General features: G+C 44.2%; 1 protein-coding gene across 2 annotated transcripts in view; it reads left to right on the top strand.

Moving 5' to 3' along the window:
* Positions 1-20,866, top strand: part of COPS8 (COP9 signalosome subunit 8) — a 28,467-nt gene extending 7,601 nt beyond the window's left edge. For both annotated transcript variants that reach the window (XM_068122437.2, XM_068122436.2), the window contains 4 exons: positions 8,520-8,652; positions 8,836-8,943; positions 10,100-10,162; positions 16,936-20,866. In XM_068122437.2, coding sequence (XP_067978538.1) covers positions 8,520-8,652; positions 8,836-8,943; positions 10,100-10,162; positions 16,936-17,015 — 384 coding nt within the window. In that variant the 3' untranslated portion in view covers positions 17,016-20,866. The remainder of the gene's footprint in view (positions 1-8,519; positions 8,653-8,835; positions 8,944-10,099; positions 10,163-16,935) is intronic.
* The last annotated feature ends 467 nt before the right edge of the window (positions 20,867-21,333 follow it).

The raw sequence follows: 21,333 nt of genomic DNA, 5'->3' as shown, positions 1-21,333 counted from the left end.
TGTATGTATGTATGTTTGTCTGTGACCGCTGTTTCTCGACAACCACGGGTCCGATATACTTGAAACTTGCCAGGTATATTGCTGGGGACCCGAGGATGTGCCTTTTCAAGGTTTCATATTAATCGGAGAAGTAGTTACCGAGCTATGTCCAAAAAACGATTCAACCAATCAGAGAGCAGCGAGCTATCACGTGTGCCGAACGTGGCGAACAGACTCTGCCTCGGACGGCACATTTGAGAGCGTATTCATTTATTTCACGTTGGAAAACTATGTTGCCGTTAAACTATGTTTTAAAACTAATTAAAACTAATTTGCGATTCATCGTAACTGCGATTTGCGACCTTCCGGACAGTGAAGACTGCACTTCCGGCAGCCAATCACAGAACGCGTTATTGCGTAGACGTGGCCGATGTGAGAGCGAGCCGAGCCGACCGCGTGCGCCATTACGGTTCGTAATTCGATTTCTTCCGGAGAAAATAATAATTTCTCGATTTCTTATGCGCATTATTTCTCCCAATTCAGTCAGAGCGAAGGGCGGAAGCGAAGAGCGTTGTTTTTTTTGTTTACGGGCGTACGGGCGTACGGGCGGGGTAGAGCGTACGGGTAGCGTTATTTTTTTTTTTTGGCAAGGAACGGGCACCCACGTACGGCATGCCCTAGTATGTCCAATTGGGACAAAACTTTCAGGGTTGGAGTGACACCCATGCAGAATGTTTTTATGATAATTATGACGTCATAGGTCACGTAGTAGGGCAGCCATCTTGGATTAAAAGCAAATAATGAAAAAAATATTTCTCGGCAGACACAGAATGGAAAAATTTTGAACTTGGCACATTGTCAAGTACTCACAATGGGGAACAAAAGCATGATAATGATATCATAGGTGAAGTGGTATACCAGCCAAAAATGTTTTAATCGAATTCCTTATCCTAAATATCTGAAATTGCATGCACATGATCTATGACCCATTTGTATTGAAATATTAAATTTATAACATCATAGGTCACATGGTTTGGCAGCCATATTGGATTGAAGGAAAATATGAAATAATTATATCTCTGGCGTGCTGACGAGGAGGCGAGTGTCGTTGAAGCTGAAGGGAAAGGTGTATGCTGCATGTGTGAGAAGTGTTATGATTTATGGGAGCGAGACATGGGTAATGAACGTAGAGCAGCAACGAAGGCTGGAAAGGGTGGAAATGCGAATGGTTCGGTGGATGTGTGGAGTATCGTTGAGAGAGAGGAAGACAAATGATGAATTGCGAAAGATGATGGGAATAGAGCCTGTGATTGATGCTGTGAAGAGGAACAGGTTGAGATGGTTTGGTCATGTGTTGAGGAAGGATGAAAGTGACTGGTTGAGAAGAGTGATGGAAATGAATGTAGAAGGAAGTAGAGGACGGGGAAGACCGAGAAAGACTTGGCTGAAGATGGTCGAAGAAGAAATGCGGGCAAGGGGTTTAACAAGGGGAGATGCAGAAAATAGGGCAAAATGGAGAAGATTGTCATGGGGACCGCAAGGCTAGCCCCCGCTCTTGCAGGGAAAATGGCCTTAAAATGCCTGTTGTATATCTCTGAAACCGCTCACCCTATCGATGCGAAATTTTACAAATATCATCCAACAGCACTGTTGCATATAGTTTGAAAATGATGATGTCATGGGTCACGTGGTTTGGCAGCCATCTTGGATAGAAAAACGAACCTTATCCAATCGACACGAAACTTCACAAACGTGATACCCCACCCATACATATGCAGAGTGATGGCATATTGGCGACAGTCGCATTGTTATAGTTTATTTATTTATCCCAAGAATTACTCAGTTGTTGGGTCATTTAATTGCTGAAGTAAAAGCAATGAATTCTCAATATTGTGAATGGTGACATGAATGATAAATTGGACATATTGAGTGCTAAAATGAACGATAACATGATTACCTGTAAGCAGTCAAATTAAATAATACTGGCACTGGTACCCGCCCTTTTTTGGGTGGGCCTTCAATTGGGAGGCCCAAATGAAAAGGCAAAATATCAAAAATTGAAAGCTTTTGATTTTAATTTTAAACGATTCATATAAACATCCATTGAATCATATCACACGCAAATCAGCAAAATCTAAACAGTACATGGCACCCATTTTGAAAAGAGATTGAAATCTGCAAAACGGAAGCGGCCGCTACACCTGTTTCTCAGTCGCTTTGCACACGCTGCTATGTTACTTCAGAGCCGAACGTTTATATAGGAAGAGTTCGTCAGGAGTCTATCTACTCTCTCCTGGTACGTAGAATAAACAGTATTTGTAGAATTTCAACAATAGCCACATCACTGTTCATATCGGTAAATATTATTCCATCGTGTTTAGAAAAACTGGAAAATTGGAAAACTTGGAAAACTTGGAAAAACAATTTAGCCTATTTTACTCCCAGGGGTCCCAGGAATACCCACCCAAAATATCGTTGCGATCGGTTGAGCCGTTTTTGTGGTACCTTCGAACGGACGGACGGACATTTGGTGAATTAAAGTAAGATAATTGGACAAGTCTTGCCTTGAAATCTCCTCCGACTCCGTCCACTTTGACCACTCACCCCCTCCTCACCTTCCCAATATTGAAGGAAACAAAAATTTGGCACTAATTTTATTATGCCTCTCCTGACGAAGTCACTGGAGGCATTATGTTTTTGGGTTGTCCGTCCTTCCGTGCATCCATGATAGGTGTTCATTATCACGATAACTTGAGAAGGGATGGAGGGAACAAAGTCAAACTTGGTGTCCGTACAGTCGTGGCCAAAGATTATGGTACTCTTGCACTTTTTTCAAATAACTAAAAAAAATTTATAAAAATAAGTTGAAATTGACAAAAGTATTTGGTGTCCACAATTCTTTATTGCACTGTAAATATTACAGAACCTTTGTTTTTGATTGAGAACTTAATATATCCTTTTAAATCAGAAAATAAAAAGAAATGGCATTGACAAAATTATTGACACCCTCGACTTAATATTTGGTAGCACAGCCTTTGGACAAAATAACTGCAGTCAAGCGCTTCCTATCGAAATGAATGAGCTTCCTACACCTCTATACTGGCAGTTTGGCCCACTCTTCTTGTGCAAACTACTCCAGTTCTCCCAGATTTGAAGGGTGCCTTCTCCCAACTGCTGTTTTCATATCTCCCCACAGGTGTTCCATGAAATTTCGATCTGGACTCATTGCTGGCCACTTCAGAACAGTCCAGCGTTTTGTTTTGAACCATTCCTAGTGCTTTTTGAAGTGTGTTTGGGGGTAACTGTCCTGCTGTAAGACCCATTACCTTTGACGGAGGCCCAGCTTTGTGACACTGGGTTGAACATTGCGCTCCAAAATGCCTTGGTAATCTTCTGATTTCATGATGCCATGCACACATTCAAGGCACCCAGTGCCAGAGGCAGCACAACAACCCCAAAACATCACTGAGTCTCCTCCATGTTTGACTGAAGGGAAGGTGTTCTTTTCTTTGAAGGCTTCATTTTGTTTTCTGTAAACATAGAGATGATGTGCTTTACAAAAAAGCTCTAATTTGGTCTCATCTGTCCACAAGACATTCTCCCAGAAGGATTTTGGCTTGTTCAGGTGTGTTTGGGCAAACTCCAGTCAGGCTTTCTTAGGTCTCTGTCTTCGGTTTCTTAGGCTCCTTCCATAGAACCCCCTGTCATTGAGTTGTCGACGGTTGGTGCGAGTTAAAACTGTCGTACCTTGTGTCTGAAGGTCAGCTTGAATCTGTTTGGCAGTTGATCGAGGTGCTTTCTCCACCATTCAAACAATCCTTCGCTGCAAACTTTGATCAAGTTTTCTCTTGCAGCCACGTCCAGGGAGGTTGGCAACCGTGCCATGGGCCTTAAACCCCCTGATAACATTGCATCTGGTGGATACAGGAACATCAAGGTCTCTGGAGATGGACTTGCAGCCTTGAGATTGTCCATGCTTGGCTAAAATCTTGTGTGTCCTCCTCAGACAATTCTCTGGTTTTCTTTCTTTTCTCCATGCTCATTGCGGTACACACAGTGACAAAAAAGCAGAATGACTCCTTTTCTCCATTCAAACTGGTTGAGTGAGCGATGTTTATATTGCAGGAACCTGCACCTCAGCACAGGGGAGTTCAATTCCAAAGTAAGGGAGAATCACCTGCTTTAAATCTAATGATTTCTAACAACTTTTGAAAGCTGCCAATAATATTCTCCGGGCCATTTTAGGATTTAGGTGTGGAATAAGCTAAGATTTAGTAATTTTTTCAGCTTTTTTTGTTTTGTTCCACTGCAAATCAAAGAAATACATATGTGGATACCAAAATATTTTTAAATTTCAACAACTTTCTGGAAGAAATGGTGCATTATTTGAAAAAAGTGCAAGGGTGCCAACATTTTTGGCCACAACTGTATGTAGAATGATGTAAAGATGAACTTGTTAGATTTTGGGGTCATGAGGTCAGAGGTCCCATTAGATAAAAATTCTGTTAACAAGGTAACTTTCGAACCAGTGATGTGATTTTGACAAAACTTGGTATACGTTTATATTGTGATGCAAAGATGAACTGATTAGATTTTGGCATCAAGAGGTCAAAGGTCAGATTCTGTAATTGTTTTTTGTTCCCACAGTAACTTAAGAACAGCTCTCGGGAACCAAGTCAAACTTGGTACAAGTATCTATAATGATGCAAAGATGAACTGATTAAATTATGGGGTCAAAGGTCAGAGGTCCCGTTCGGTAAAAATTCTGTCACTGCGCTAACTTGTGAAGCAGTGATGGGATTTTTACCAAACTTTGTTTCGCTATATATTATGATGAAAAGATGAACTGATTCGATTTCGGCATCAAAGGTCAGAGGTCATGTCAAGTAAAAATGTGATACTTGAGAACAGCTGAAGAGATTAAAATCAAACTTGGTACAAGTATGTATAATGATGTAATAGTCATGGGCGGAGGCATATTGGTCATTTCGCGATGTCAGAGTACCGTTCTAGCTTCATTTTATTTGTAGCTTCCAGCTAGTGTCTCACATTTTCCCAGGAGAGGTTGAGATGCTGATGATTCTCATTTTTCCCAGTGATGGGTTTCTTTGAGGCTTTCTTTATTACCATTTAACTGCATGTGATTTTACATCATTTGCGATGACAAAAGGAAAAGCTTGGTTATTTGTTTTTTGTGTACTCATTCGAGGCTTGTGTAAGAGCTAACACATATAACATTTAATAAAGTAAGCAGGAGACAAGAGGGAGAGGGAGGGAAACACAGCACCAGAAGAGAACAGGGACGTCAGGAGATCTGTGGAAGGGAGAGGGCTGGGGCGGTGTGCACAGGATAAACAAATGGACACTACTCGGGACTTTCAGGAAAGAAATCGGAATTTGAAGGAGGTGGATTAATGGGGGTATAAAAGGTTAAGATTTTGGATGGGGAAAGATAAGATATGGTGGTGAACAGCTGTTTTGAAGACCTGCAGGAGGGAATGGGATTGAAGTGATTGTGAGAGTTTGTTCCAGAGGCAGGAAAACAGAGGCATGAAAGAGTGAAGGTGAGCGGAGAGTCTTGATTTTGGCAGTTTCACCCGAAGAGGGTTGCTGGCAGATCTTGTGCGTCCTGCAGGAATATTGTGGGAACAGAGCACAGACAGAGCTGGGGCAGCAAGGCCGGAGAGGAGTCGACAGAAGACAGAAAAACTACCAATCTGCCTGCGGTGAGCGAGTGAAAGGCTCTCAATCAGCTTCATCGCGGGAGATACCAATGATTCTGAATGCTTTGGTTTCAACCGCGTGAAGCGAAGCTTGGTTTGAGGCAGGAGCACCAGCCCGGAGGGGAGTGCAGTACTTCATCAAGCTACGGATGAAAGCTTTGTATGTGGTGAGGAGCTCAGAAGTGCCCAGAAAGGACTTCACACGACGGAGGATGCCCAGACGGCGACTGGCTTTGGAGGCCAACTTGGAAATTTGGTTTACCCAGGAAAGATCATGGCAGATAGTGAGACCCAAAAGCTTCAGTGACAGAACTTATTCAAGAGGATTGTTCAGAAAGTAGATGTGAGGGTTGTCCAAACAGTCTTTTTGGAGAGACATAGTGAGTGTGAGATTTGTCAGGATTGGAAGACATGTTCCACTTGTTTGACCAGTTTGTGATGTTATCCAGGTCTGCAGAGAGTGAAGAGGCTGCTGCCTGCTGATCTGACGGTTGACATATGGAGCGGAAGATCGTGGAGTCATCATCAAAGAGATAGAGACGATTTTCCAGAGAGTCAGAGAGATCATTAATGATAACCAGAAAAAGCATGGGGCCCAGAATACTGCCTTGAGGAACTCCAGCCTGGACAGGAAGAGGAAATGACAGAATTCCATTTGGAGCCACACGTTGACTACGATAGGAGAGGAAGTCAAGTGAGCCAAGTGTGAAGATTTTCATGGATACCATATGAGGAGAGTTTGCTGAGCAGAGCGGGGTGGCAGACCGTATTAAAGGCATGAAATATGTCAAGGGAGATAGCTCTGAATTCCTGTTTGGTGTTAAGGACCTCCATCCATTGTTGAGACAGCAGAAGCAGCATGTCCAGAGTAGATTTGCCTGGTCTGAATCCAAATTGATGATCAGAGATCAAGCCATTGGAGAAGACGAAAGATTTACTGTCAGAAGCGATGATGGATTCCATTACCTTGCTGATTATTGGGAGCAGGCTGATTGGTCTGGAGTTGCAAGGATCTGTTTTTGCACCTTTTTTGTGTAAAGCGTTAATGCTGGCTGATTTCCAAGCAAATGGTAGATGACCTTGAGTAAAAAGAGGGTGAAGAGAACAGAGAGAGGGTGAGATAGAGCGGCAGAGCATGTTTTTAGGACCCGTGGGCTGATGCCGTCTGGTCCAGTTGCAGAAACGGAGTCAAGGTTTGACAGAAACTTCTCCACCTTGTCGGGAGAGAAGGACACAGAGTCGAGGAGCAGTGGTTTTGACTGGGTAAGGTGGGTACAGAGAGCGATCGGTTTGGGACACAAGATTTTGCAGCAAACATAGAGTTGAGGCATTTGGCTTTGTCACATGCAGTGTCAGCTGTGCAGCCGTTTGAGGGAGGGGATGTAAGGGGAAGAAACACCAGAAACAGATTTGACCAGACACCACCAGGATTTGGAGGAGGGAGGCAGGTTTGAGAGTTTAGTCTTGAGACAACAACAACAACATGCATTTTAATGCCATTTTCCCTGCTAGAGCGGGGGTTAGCCTTGCGGTCCCCATGACAATCTTCTCCATTTTGCCCTATTTTCTGCATCTCCCCTTGTTAACCCCCTTGCCCGCATTTCTTCTTCCACCATCTTTAGCCAAGTCTCTCTCGGTCTTCCCCGTCCTCTACTTCCTTCTGCATTCATTTCCATCACTCTTCTCAACCAGTCACTTTCATCCTTCCTCAACACATGACCAAACCATCTCAACCTGTTTCTCTTCACAGCATCAATCACAGGCTCTATTCCCATCATCTTTCGCAATTCATCATTTGGCTTCCTCTCTCTCAACGATACTCCACACTTCCACCAAATAGTTTAGTCGAGAGTAGAAAGATATTGTTTCCTTGCTCTCCTGATGGCCGACACACACTTGTACCGAGCTTTGTGGAAAGAACTGAGATTGCCTTCAGTTGGATTAGTCTTCCAAGAGGTGAAGTCACGTTGTTTCAGGGCAACTGCCTCACTACAAGATTCAGTGTACTGTGGATGGGAGGAAGGGTATGACAACTGAAGACGAGATGGGATAAATCTGTGCATGAGAGAGAGCAGTTTACTTTGGAAGAATTCCCAGGATGAGTGATGTCAGAGGCAGTAGAGATGGGAGACCAGTCTGGATGTTTGATGGCTGCTTGAATTGAAGACCATGCCAGTCGGTTTGAGTGAAATGCCAGACTTGTCAGTGCTGAGGAGCCTCCCTGAGAACAGTCAGAGAGATGTCTATTTTAACAAGCAAATGATCAGCTGAAACAATTGAAGAAGAAGAACAGCAGAAATTTGCAGGGACGTTTGTCATAACCAAGTCAAGAAGTGATAAATACCATAGGGTGAGATCCAGGTTGGGAAATTGACAGATTGTGTCAGTCCCATTGAGTCACAGAATTCCTTTTTGGAGGTGTCATGGCTGGTGTGAGAGGTACCCGCACCCAGCCAGCTGGCATGATGACAATTGAAATTGCCACATATGAGAAAGAGAGAGTTGCCTTGAGATGAGTGGATAGAACTTTGTCCATGTTAGCAGACAGTGAGATGTAAATGTAGATTTAGTGTATGAATGAACTGAACTCTCCAATAGTTAACATGCTTGTATACACGGAGGCAACTGTTTGGGTAAACAAATGTTTGTTCCGAACTGCGTACTTCGTCCACAAGATTCGTGTTCACCTCATGGCTGCATATGGCACACACATTTTGGAATACAAAATCGAGGGCCATCTGTTTATTACACACTTTGAGTAATTGCATATAAAAGAATGTTTTTAGCTTCTTTATGTTCTTGTTGTGCCAATTTCAGGGAAACCCTGAATTGGGAGCTGTGTGGTCCATTGGGCAGAGGATGTGTCAACGCGATTTTCCTGGCGTATACAGCACTGTTGGGTCCTACACATGGTCTGATGCACTTCAGCCCATCCTTCACGCTCTCCGAGGCAAGCCGATGTTCACAATGGCTGTGCTTCGAGCAAAGATATCTCGCTATGCTGAGATATGCTCTGCTGATAACAGGTTTTTGTGTTTTGAGTCTTTGTGTGAGTGTTCCCAGTATGCCGATTTGCACGTTAACTTCTCGAAATATGCTCTGCTTATTTTCCTCATGCCTCCTGTAATCGTAGAAGCCACGCAAAAACGGGCGTTATCATTGGTTGCTCAAGCGTACACGTCCATCAGCATTGAAGACTTGGCAGATTTTTTGGGCCTTCCTGGAACAGAAGCAATGCAGGGTACGTGCTTACTGCTACACTCGTCCGGCCATGTGGAACATTTGCAAGACATGTGTCCGAATACAGTGTTAAAAGCAAATGTTTCCAATAAATGTACAAGGGAGGATGAGACGATGGTAAGTCGAGCTTTCAATACTAATGATTAGTTTTCAGAATTAAAAATGATGCAAAACCAAAGGGATGAAAGAAATAGTTCTCTGTTGATTAATCAATTTCCCTTCCTTTTTCTTTAAAAGTAAAATCTCAACATATCTGGCCATCTTCTTCTTTTTTAAAGGCCACAATTATTCCACATTATTGTGGGGTTGGCCAGTGGAAGTTTTTGGCCGAAGTCTTTCCCGAACCGGCTGGCCAAGCCTGACACTCATCTAAGTGGTTGTGGCAGGAATTTGTAATTTGTTCAGGGTGCCGGTTATAGTTTGCCTACTCTTCGCTAAGGACACCGAGGATCTTTAACCTCCATCAACCAGCAGATGGGCCGCCAGTTTCACGTTCATCCGAAGGATTCCACATGTTGGTGAATCCTCGTGCTGGTGAGACACCAGGATGACAGTTTATAGCTGGGCCGAGATTGAAACCCAGGTTAGGCAGCTTTGAGGCGAGAGTGCTCAACACATCTGACCATATTGTAACATAATAAAGTACAAGTTTTTCAGTGGAATGAGAAATATTTGCAATGGGCGATTTGTGTTGATTCAACGTCGTATTCTTCCTTAATTCCAAGTCTAGCAAGCCTCAAATGATGTTGGTCCCATAAAATAGAAAAATAAAATAACCACCTTTAGAGGCCATTTTTCCCCGCAAAGCGGGGGTTGGCCTTTTTTCGGGGACCGTGGTTGTTGTTGTTTTTTTGGTCCCCTTTTTGAAGCAATGTTTTACGGCCGGATGCCCTTCCTGACGCCAACCCTTTTTGCCACCTTTAACGACAAACAGGGAATTACCAGTGAACTGGTATATTGGCATTGAACTATTTCCTAACTTATCTAGTTGGGGAAAATATGTACGCTAATGTTAAAGCTAGGCCACTGCTAGCTAATTTCTTGCTAGGAAATTGGTGTTCATGGGTACAAAGTAAGTATGGCATGATTTGGTCATTTGGCAGAATCCAGATTTACAACATTTTTATCCCAAACTTTATTTTGTTTTCTACGAACAGCGGTCACTGAGCATGGCTGGCAAGCTGATACCAATACCAGGATGGTTATCCCCAAAAAGCCTGGTGAGTACTGCCTTTCTCCCTCATCCACCTTTTTAAATCAATTTCACAATCCAATTGAAACAGCTGATGGGGGATAGACAGTGTATTCGCATACAAAACAGACTTCCACCATATTTCGCTTATTTCCTTAATACTGGTCGATTTCAAATGTTGAACATTCTTGTAGGTATTGTTTTTACCTGCAACGTGTTGCAGGTCTCCAAGAGCTTCTCAGGGTTGTTGTTGTTGTCGTTCTTTTTGGGGGTCGATTTTTGAAAAGTGCATCAATTGGGTGGACAGCTACCAGACCCCACCCCACCCACATTTGTCACTCCACTCCACCCACCATAGCACCCAGAAATATTCTATGGCCGCCATCTTGGTTTTCTGGTGGGCGTAAGACATCAGGTCTGTAGGTCTCTGCTATTATACACTGCCCGAGTTTGTTGCATCAGATTTCCGTTGGCTTTGTTTTGGTTGAGTGTTACTCATGATGAAGGACCCCCAAAAAAATCTTATCAATGTCAAATAAAAATTATTTGCAAGGTCTAATTAAGCCTGTCGGCACACACGGTGTACGCCTCCCTAAAAACAAATAGCATGGGCCGAAGACATCAGGCTTGTAGGCCTCTGCTGATTAAACACTGCCTGAGTTTGTTGCGTTAGATTTCCACAGGCATTGTTTGGGTCGAGTGTTATTGATGGTGAGGGGCCCCGAAAAATAAAATGAGTTTCAGAAAAAAATATTAGTAAGGTTTATTCAAGCCCGTCAGCAAGCACAGTACCCACCTCCATAAAAAATGGCGTTGCGTAATTTTTGACCAGCCCCATATTGGGATTAAAAACAATGCGTGACTGAGATGAATGAGCTCATTCTGATATAACTGTGGCGGAGGATGACATGGATAAGATGTGTTGAGTTAATCTTTTAATAGCGCATTAAATGCGCGTTTCCCAATCGGCCCATTAGTGGATTTTGTCGCAGGTTGTGACCACAGTGCGGTAATTCGTGTTATTTATTTTGAGCTGCTGGTACAACAATAAAATGGTTGTTTCAAGGTAATTTCAGTAATTCCATTTTCACATTTTAGAAATACATTTCAGTATAAAAACAAGACCAAAAGTCTAACGGCGGCGTAGCTGGGCTAATAAAATATGATAAACCACAAACACACATGATTAGCTTTTTATACAGTCGCTAATGCTGTTTATAACATTAAACAAAGAAATTTGGAGGATCTATGTACCCCACAAGGGTTGGAGGTGTGCTCATTTACCAAGCAGCTAGCTAGCACTTGCCAAGCCAGCCGTTCCTTAAGGGTTTTGAATGTAGTACTTGCTCGAATGCTTTAATCACTTGGCGATCTCTCCACAAGAAACTTGGTAAATGAACCCACACCCAATGTTCTTGAGACCCGACCATAGATCGACTGTAATCTATATACCCCAAAGAGGAATGACCTTTCATGCCGAACTCGAAGTGAGTGGGTGTTTACGCCGTAATGACATCATATACGTAATGACGTAGCATGACGGTCGGACACAAAACCTCAGCTACTTTAATGTATATAAGATATATATTTAACCTCCAGTAACGTTGCAGTCACTACAAAGGGATTAGTGTTACGATTACATTTACTATAATAATAACCTTACGTTATTATTACAGAAATTATATTATTTTTTAAAAACCGAGGTGAATTCCTTACTTCTGCGGTTACACCGCTTTAATCCATCAACTTTCCATTCATGACATTGGGATTAAAGTGTTATGTTTATATTTACTATAATATTATTATTACTGCAAAAACGATTCTTCTGAAACGATGCCACTGTATTAAGAAACGTGGGTTTAATTTGTACGAAGTGGATGGTGAGTCATAACGCCTAAAGCCTATATGTACCGTATTGTTGGAAGAGACGTAACGCCGATACTTTCGATATTTGATGGTCATTTTAACAATCGGTTTGTTCGTGTTTCACGCTGAATATAAAAAAAAAAGGTATAGCATTGCAATTGTGATATATGACAGGTTCGACAATATTGTTACGGATTCGGGGGTCGGCTCTCCCCTTATCAAGGGGGGTTAATCCCCTTGTCCTTTTAAGCTGGCCGTCCCGAGTCCTGGAAGCTACAACGCTCCTCCCGGTCGGGTGATTGGTCAATTTGGGTCCCAAGTACCTAATTACCAACACTGACCGCGAGCAGGGAAATAACCCCTGCTCGAACCACGGATAAGATGGAATATTGCCGAGCGGTTAGCAATCCGCGATCCGAGCCATTAACAAAGAGACTAAACCCGATTCTAAGCGGTTCCGAAATCGTGCCACAGGTACTCAATGGAAAGAAAGGACGGAGGCGATCGGATGAGGGAAAAACCAAGAAATAACAAGGTGAATTTATTTACAAGCAAAAAGAAGAGGAAACGAAAGGAATGTACAAGAAAGAAGAAGAAAAAGCAGGACACAGGGCAGGCTTACCTATACAGTCTTAACTTAACGACCCCAGACGAACAGACACACTCACACGGGATGGTAGCTGGCAGGGGGGGGGGAGGTCCAGGTCGATGGTTCCAGGTAGGTCGACTCCGTCCAGGCTTCGGTTCCGCGGGCGAAGAATGGCAGGCAGCTTCGCGTGTCGCCGACCGCGGGCAGACCTTACATACAGATTTGGCATTTAATATGGAATATTTTTTTTTTCTTGACTTGGGTTTACTTTCTTAACTCAGTATATCAATCTGGTGAGTTTCTTTTTCTTTTACACTTTGGTGATTTATTTGTTAAAAGAACCATGTCACTGATTGTCTGTCGCAGCAAGAAGTCAACAACAGGATTATGTCACAGGTGGCATGGCAAAATGTACGGACAGGTGCATTTGATGATTGGCTTCACAGTCGGGTATGCAAGGGTTGTTGCGTTCTGTATTAATGTAAAACAACTGCTGCACGTCTCCAAAGGTTATTGCCGCTTCCTCTGGAGATGGTCCGTCAACTCGACAATGCTATTTGTCATGGAGTGGTGGCTTTACGAAATTACGGCATGAAACGGCATGCTATTGCTCGGCAGTATGGCATCGCTCAAGGTCAGGTGTCAAAGATCCTGAAACGAAATGCTCAGAGGGGTGTCCCTACTCCAATACCGAGGCCAGGACGTCCCCGCAGAACCACAAGGAGGGATGATCGCCAGCTGCACCGGTTAGTCCGCAATGGCCGTACCAAGTCAGCTAATCGGCTTGGGGCTGAGTGGCAGCAACTGGCAAATGTGCCTGTATCCAGAAGGCTATTCAACCAATGACTGGTTCAAGCAGGCTATCGTGCCAGGCTTCCCCTGAGAAAGCCATGCCTGAACAGACAACACCGCCAGCGCCGAATGCAGTGGGCCAGAGAGCACCGTCAATGGCAGCCAGGACACTGGAATCGCGTGATCTTCAGTGACGAGTCTAGATTTCTGGTCTATCGTCAAGATGGCCGCGTCCGAGTGCGCAGACAAGTGCATGAAGCCTACAACAAAGATTGTATAGTGCCAAGAGTCCAAGCTGGAGGTGGTAGGGTGACCGTTTGGGCTGCTTTTCATGCAGGGGGAAAAACTGACCTGGTTGTTCTGAATGGAAACCTGAACCAGTTCAAGTACAGGGCCATTCTGGAAGAAACATTGCTTCCATTTGCTCGTGCAGCCTTTCGAGGAAACTTTGTCTTCCAAGATGACAATGCATGACCTCATCGTGCTCGCATGATCCAACACTTTCTTGCTGACCGTGGTGTAGAGCATATGGAGTGGCCTGCCATGTCCCCGGATATGAATCCGATAGAGAACTTGTGGGCAGAATTAACGCGTCAAATTGACCACTTGGACCAGCAGCCGACCTCTGTGCGTGAATTGCAGCAGGTTATTGTCACTGTATGGCAAGCAATTCCTGTCCAAACCTTGGCAAATCTTGTGAACAGCATGCCTCAATGTGTACGTGCTCTCCTGAATGCTCGTGGGGGTTACACGAAGTACTGAACTGTAATTTTACTGTCCGTAATCCCAGTCGTAATTTAACTTTTGTTTTTGTGAAAAAAATTTTTGGCTAATGTGCAAAATAAAGAGATACTTCTGGAAAACGTACAGAAGTTTAACACAGTACTGTCCATGAATTGAGTTCGATATCAGTTTACATCACTTTCGAGCATCAATTTATTTGTTTCGAAATGTCAAGTGTGGTTTTTGTTTCTTTTAAAGGTCACATTAACAAAATCTAGAATAATTTCAACATAATTCCAATGAACTTTTGGTTCTAAGACATCTTGAAAAGTAAGTTCACCCCCAGAAAAAAAAAATTCCATATTAAATGCCAAGTCTGTATATCGAGGGTCTGGGATGCTACGTACGTAATACGTTTATCAAGCAACGCTCTCTTTCTCACGAGTTCAACAAGGGCTTTCCGAAGCAGTTTGTCAAAGAGCTCTGCGCAGCTTCGCGTCTCAGCCAGACCCCACCAATCGCCGTCTCCAACCCGTCGACTCTGTAAAAAGGCTCGCGCTGGCGCTTATATTACGCGCTTCAAGATCAATGCGCGCTTCATAGAGCTATGCCTGTGATGGTATTTCATCACCCCTGGTTGGCTGGTAAGGGCTTACCGGCTCCGCCCTTGACGGCGAGTTGACAGGGCCACACCTTGTTCTTGTGTCCCGCCCCCTTTTTTCCTCGGCCTGAGACCGCATGGTCAATGGCGTTTGGAGCGAGCGCTAAGGCGACGAAGGCTCAATGCAGCGACCACTGCTAATCAAACCACGTGACAATTTGGGGAGAGGCAAGCCCAGACTGTAGGGGTGCATAATGGCGTAGCTTGGAGAGAGCGGCTGCAAAATGAATGGAAGGGCCTATTCTTATTTAATTGACACAACGCAGATTCAACTATTGGGAACACGGCCTTATCTGACACATAATAAAGAAATAACTAAAGTTCCTATGGTGGCCTATGTGTTGCATATGGACTAACTAAGGGTGCAACCTTTAACCTTTAAAATGATGGGATATTTACAAGAATTATTATTTACAAAGTGAGGGTTCTAAAACCGCAACAATATGTTCAGCCTGAACGGCATATAAATGAAAATGGCGGTGCGTGGATTCAGCTGCAGCACCGCCGTAATGACATCAGACGTAATCACATCACCTTGTCATGTGACCAGATTCTCAGCTCTGATTGGTATACATTTGAGGGGACATACATACATACATACATACATACATACATACATACATACATACAGATGGACAAACGCTGTTCTAGACGGCTCTGCCCGATGGGCTGTGCCGTAAAAGTTTAGTGTGTATGGACTTTGAAATTTACATATATTCTCCATTGGCTTGTCTGGGGATAACACTGTCATTTCATGTCCAAATAATTTGTTTTACTGGAGATCACAATGTATGTAAAGAATATATTGGATGATTAATTTGGATTGGGAGTTTTATCCATATGTGTGGGAGAAGGGGAGGATGGGATGGTAGCAAAGGGATGTAGGTCGTGGAGGGAGGGATGTAGGTCGGAGAGGGAGGGATGTAGGTCGGAGAGCGAGGGAGATTTGGACCGTTTTAATTTGGTGGGATGTAAGTACGTAGGTGGAGGGGAGTGAAGGTAGGTAGGTAGGAGGAGGGGGTAGGTCAGTACAATTAATGGAGAGAGTTGTGACTGTATTCTTTCCTCCACCCCACTAACTCTAAACTCCCAATGCCTCGTGTGGGCTTGGCCGGAAGAATCGAATACCAGTTTGAATTGAATTCCCACGATCAAAATCACATCTTCAATCCCAAATTCTCCCGAGTTGATTGCCCGCCTGTAGTGGTTCCAATTCTCTCATGGCCCCACCTTTCTGTAATCTATCAATTCCCCACCATTCTTCCACTATTGATGACTTAAATTAGACACACACACACACACACACACACACACACACACACACACACACACACACACACACACACACACACAGACACACAGACACACAGACACACAGACACACAGACACACAACAGACACACAACAGACACACACACACACAACAGACACACACACACACACACAACAGACACACACACACACACACAACAGACACACACACACACACAACAGACACACAACAGACACACACACACGACAGACACAACAGACACACACACACGACAGACAGACAGACAGACAGACAGACAGACACACACACACAACACACACACACACACACACACACACACAACAGACACACACACACACACGACAGACACACACACACACACACACACACACACACACACATACAACAGACACGGAACCGGAATCGATTGGTAACAGAATCGAGATAATAGGTGAGAATCCGAGTCTATTCTCACATGTCGAGAACCGCCCAAGCCAAAACTCATGACTGAATTATCTGTATTTTAAATAACCTGTTCATCGGCACATACTGATTAGTTCATCACGTGTTTCTACAAAAGTAGATATTTTGTGTTTTTGTTGTTTATTTTGTGTTTGCACAGTTTTTGTTAGTTGCGCACACACACACACACACACACACTTTTTGTTAGTTGCACACACACACACACACACACACACACACACACACACACACACACACACACACACACACACACACACACACACACACACACACACACACACACACACACACACACACACTACACTACACACACACACACACAGTTTTTGTTAGTTGCAATAAGTAAAATGAATAACTGCATTTTCATTGCTTTCCCATCTTCCCTCCCTCACTCCTTCCTGTTGACAATCATAGAATCCTTGCCGATGCCTCTGATACCCAGCGAGCAGCAACTTGCACGGCTAACAGATTATGTCTCGTTCCTGGAGATCTGAGGAACAAGCAAAACTCCCACAAGACTTTTGAACTTGACCCTTTGTGAGATTAGCCAAAGAGGCTGGAAGGGAAAAGGTATGATCAGAAAGGGTTATTTGAGAGGAATAGGGAGGGGTAGGGAAAGGGATAGCAGGGCAGTATTTTTTATTTTATTTTATTTTTTTGAGGCACGGTTGAGTTTCGTCGAAATTTGGCCAAAAGCGGGGCTTCAGCGGACGACGAATCATATTCATGGTCTCACGGGAAGGATCTACCGCCCGCTCAACAGCACCAACCTACCGAGGCATCGCTGCACTGTTTTGAGAACCCTTTCCTGTTGGTGAGCTGAAAGTGAGCAAGGACTGCACGCTGTGCACGCTGCTCATGTCGATGACTGCTCGCTCACACGCGGTAACGCTGCCTGTAAACACGTTTGCAGAAATCTAGCTACCGAAGAAGTGCACATGCGTTCTCGCGAGGCAGTGAACTTCTTTTTGTGGGTGGGGGAGCTTTATTTTGTTTTATTTTTCTGCTGTCCTTGCGTGTCGTTTTAATTTGGTTATTTTAAGTCATCAGCATTGCAATATTTCATACGTCATGTCTGTATTTTTTTTTTTTTTTACATGTTTGTGCAGCGTTCTACATCGAGTCTAGATGTTCATTGTATACAGTGAGACACGTTTGGTTGACATGGCCGATTTGCCTCCAGCTTGTTCAATTCAGTTTTGCCGGCCTTTTCACTTTGTTTTGGTTTTATTTCATGTTCGTTCAACTGCCTCCCAACCTCACCTGTCCCCTCCTCTCCCCCCCCCACCCCCCCCCAATCCCTCCAGGAGTAACATTTTCCTTTATTGCACGTTGCCTTAAAGTTGGGCTTGTTGTGGTCAAAAGTGTGTCCCCTCTCTGTAAATCACGTCTCGCGAAAAAGATACTTGCCCATTTTAAGCTTGTAAAGAGGCTTTGGCCAGCAATTTTGAAGCAGCCTTCGGGGTACTTTCTGTTTTGTGCTGGCTTCACAGGCTGCAGAAAGGCACTGCCTCGTGTTTTCCCCACAAGTCGCAAATTTGAGGTCGCGCTGTTCATTGTGCGAGAGGTCATGCTGCATCTGCTGTACACGTCCTTTGCTGAAAGCGGCCTGTCCGGAAACGGATGAACAATCGTGGCGCATGGATGCTCTTACCCGCCAAATGAGTAATTTAATGAGAACCAGCACGCAGCACATATCGCTCTCAACCCCACACTCGACGGTGATGTCTTAATGATGTCTTTGATCGCGGAGGATGGCTTGCTTTTTTTTGGTCGTCGCTAGGCAGCGGGTAAGCTGTGTGATACCAGGTCGAGTGGGAGAGCTGCTTTTCTAAGAAGCTTTGTGCATTGTAATCCGCACTCTTCGTTCTGTCGAAGTGGACGCTGTTAGCACAGCATGCAGCCGTGGATGAAAGTCTATGTACGGTCGACTTGTTTGACATTTTGGTGGGGACGGGGTGGGTGGTGGTGGAATATCATTTGCATGCAATGTATAGTCTACATTGCCCTTGCTGTACGAATGCAATAAGAACCACTCTCTGCCGACTCTATCATCCTTTTGTTTTTCACCTCAACCCCCATGAACAGAGAGACCAGTTTGCAGTTTATTCACCCGCTTTGTTATGGCATTGTCGATGTGCAGCAGCTCCACGAGTAATTGCTGCACCTGGTTTACATATATATTGTGCACCTGAAAGCACACCCTTCTTATAGATATGCATGTGTGCCACAAGCAGCGAACGTGAGGTTGTGCCGTAGGGTGAAATTTGTGCAAAAGGAGGAAACTGAGTGAAGGCCCGCTCGCAGCACGAATTTTGAGCTTGCGGCATGGTGTAATTTAATATCCGAAAAAGGAAAGAGTGCATTCCTGTTCAATGGTTTTAAAGTGAGTCGTGACTGTGTGCATGATAAACATCTTCGTCCCAGGCCAGCACGGGGTCCACAGCGACGAACCAAAGGAGGGAGCGCACATCTCTTGGAAGACCATGTACAAGTGAGTGATCTTGCTGAAGTTCTTTGTTGGTCTTGGGGAAGTGGGAACAATACCACCACCAGCATCTGGGTTACTGTAAGTTCAATGGTTAGTATCATCACTGTTACAATAAGATTTGTCTCAAAACTGCAAAACCCATTGATCTTCGATTTTGTTAACATGTGGAATGGCATCCACTGGCTGGCTCTTCCTGATGAAACCAAAATGCGTGTTTGATTTTACGAATCAGGTGAAGGTTTTATTGTGTGTACCTACCATGGATGGATGCAAAGAAATCAAAGAACTGAGGATTTGTTGATAAATCCGAGGCACAAACCTACCTCATAATGTTCACAGTATATTTGTTTGTTTGTTTTACTTGGAAGTGCCACAGTTTGGAGGAAACCGCTACACCAGGTGCAACGAGTGTCTATGAAAACATTGGTTTCTCAGAGAGTGGAGGTGTTGTCCTTTATTTTCTTTTTCTTTCTGGAAAACGGAATCATGCCTTTTCCATTTAGTTTTTTTTATTTAAAATCAGGATGTCTTCTGCTTTATAGGCAATTATTCCCATGTTCTTGTGAGGTTGGTCAGGGGAAGCTTGGCCAAAGTCTTTCACGAACTAGTTGGCCAGACCTAATGTTTGATAAAGGTCAAACCTCCGATAAGGAGGGAGTGTCGTTGAAGCTGAAGGGAAGGGTGTATGCTGCATGTGTGAGAAGTGTTACGATTTATGGGAGCCAGACATGGGTAATGAACGTAGAGCAGCAACGAAGGCTGGAAAGGGTGGAAATGCGAATGGTTTGGTGGATGTGCGGAGTATCATTGAGAGAGAGGAAGACAAATGATGAATTGCGAAAGATGATGGGAATAGAGCCTGTGATGGATGCCTTGAAGAGAAACAGGTTGAGATGGTTTGGTCCTGTGTTGAGGAAAGATGAAAGTGACTGGTTGAGAAGAGTGATGGAAATGAATGTAGAAGGAAGTAGAGGACGTGGAAGACAGAGAAAGACTTGGCTAAAGGTGATGGAAGAATAAATGCGAGCAACAGAACAAGGGGGGAGATGTAGCAAATTGGGCAAAATGGAGAAGATTGTCATGGGGCTAGCTGTCATGACATGACACTAAATTGTCAAGGCTAACCCCCCGCTCTGGCAGGGAAAATGGCCTTAAAATGCCTGTTGTTGTTTGTTGTTGTTGTAGAGTCTCCTCAAACAACTCGCTGTCCCCAGCCAGTGCCATTCAAGAGTGATTTAGGAACTTGTAGAAGCAGGGGAAAAATCCTGATCAATATGAGTGCAGAGAAGTCAGAAAGGCAGATTAACTCACTCAAATATATAAGGATTAACAGAAACACAGAAAAGCAGCAGGATGTATGGCCTCGTGGTAATGTGCATGGGGAAAGTGATCTCAAAAAGGTGTTGACAGACTAGAGTCATGATAGTTTGTGGTTCAAATTGCACCAGAACAAAAGTCCCAGGATGATTACCAGCAAAGGTGCACGAGGCGGATTACCTGAATGTAGCCTTGTCCCCTAAGTGTGCAAGGAGGTTAAAGGCTGAAACATTAATTTTGAGAGGTGCTCCTCCTCTGAAATCTCCCTCCTGCTCTCCAAGTTTCATATCCATATTATATTGTCGTGTCGCCGGCGATTGAGACCACCGGTGACGGATAGCTGAAGAGTTTTACTCCCGAGGTGCACAACCGATTTAATGGCAATTCCTTTTACGGTGCGTGCGGGACCGAAGGCGGCGAGGTCCTTTCCTAAACGAAGCCACACGGGGGTTAATCCGAACCTCACAAACAACGACACGACACTGAAATGCAACAAATGATGGTTGAATGAAAATAAATGCAAGGTGATAAAATGAATGTTGAGGTAAAACTAATTGCAACTCCTACGTTGAGGATCCTCCGCTCAGACACAAATACGAACACACAGGGAGAAGTAAATGAAATAAAATGCTTTGTCTCATCGGTCGGCATTCAGCTCTGGTCTCAGAGTTCTTTTGTAATGGCAATGGTGAAGCTTGGTGGTGCCCGCACAGAAAACGCACAAGATGGCGACGGCCGACACAAGGCCCACGCGTCGAAGGTGTCCAGAGCCGTGGGGCGAGTATCCAAGACGGCCTCCTTTAGGTTCCTCTACCGTCTGAAGAAGCCCACCGCAGCCTCCAGCTCCTTGGTGAGTCCAACAATCACCCGCCTCTTGGTGTTTGCCACACAAAACGTCCTACCAGAGAACACAAAATTGCCAGCTTCTTGTTTGACCAGCAAGATGACCACCTTCTCTTCTTCCTCCAGGTCAGCCAATTGGGCCGTTTCCCTCCCAGTTCGCC

The sequence above is a fragment of the Myxine glutinosa genome, chromosome 7, assembly GCF_964187855.1.
Source record: "Myxine glutinosa chromosome 7, kmMyxGlut1.1, whole genome shotgun sequence".
Classification (NCBI taxonomy): domain Eukaryota; kingdom Metazoa; phylum Chordata; class Myxini; order Myxiniformes; family Myxinidae; genus Myxine; species Myxine glutinosa.
Note: the sequence above shows the minus strand (reverse complement) of the source record. Positions and strands in the feature narration are given on the sequence as shown.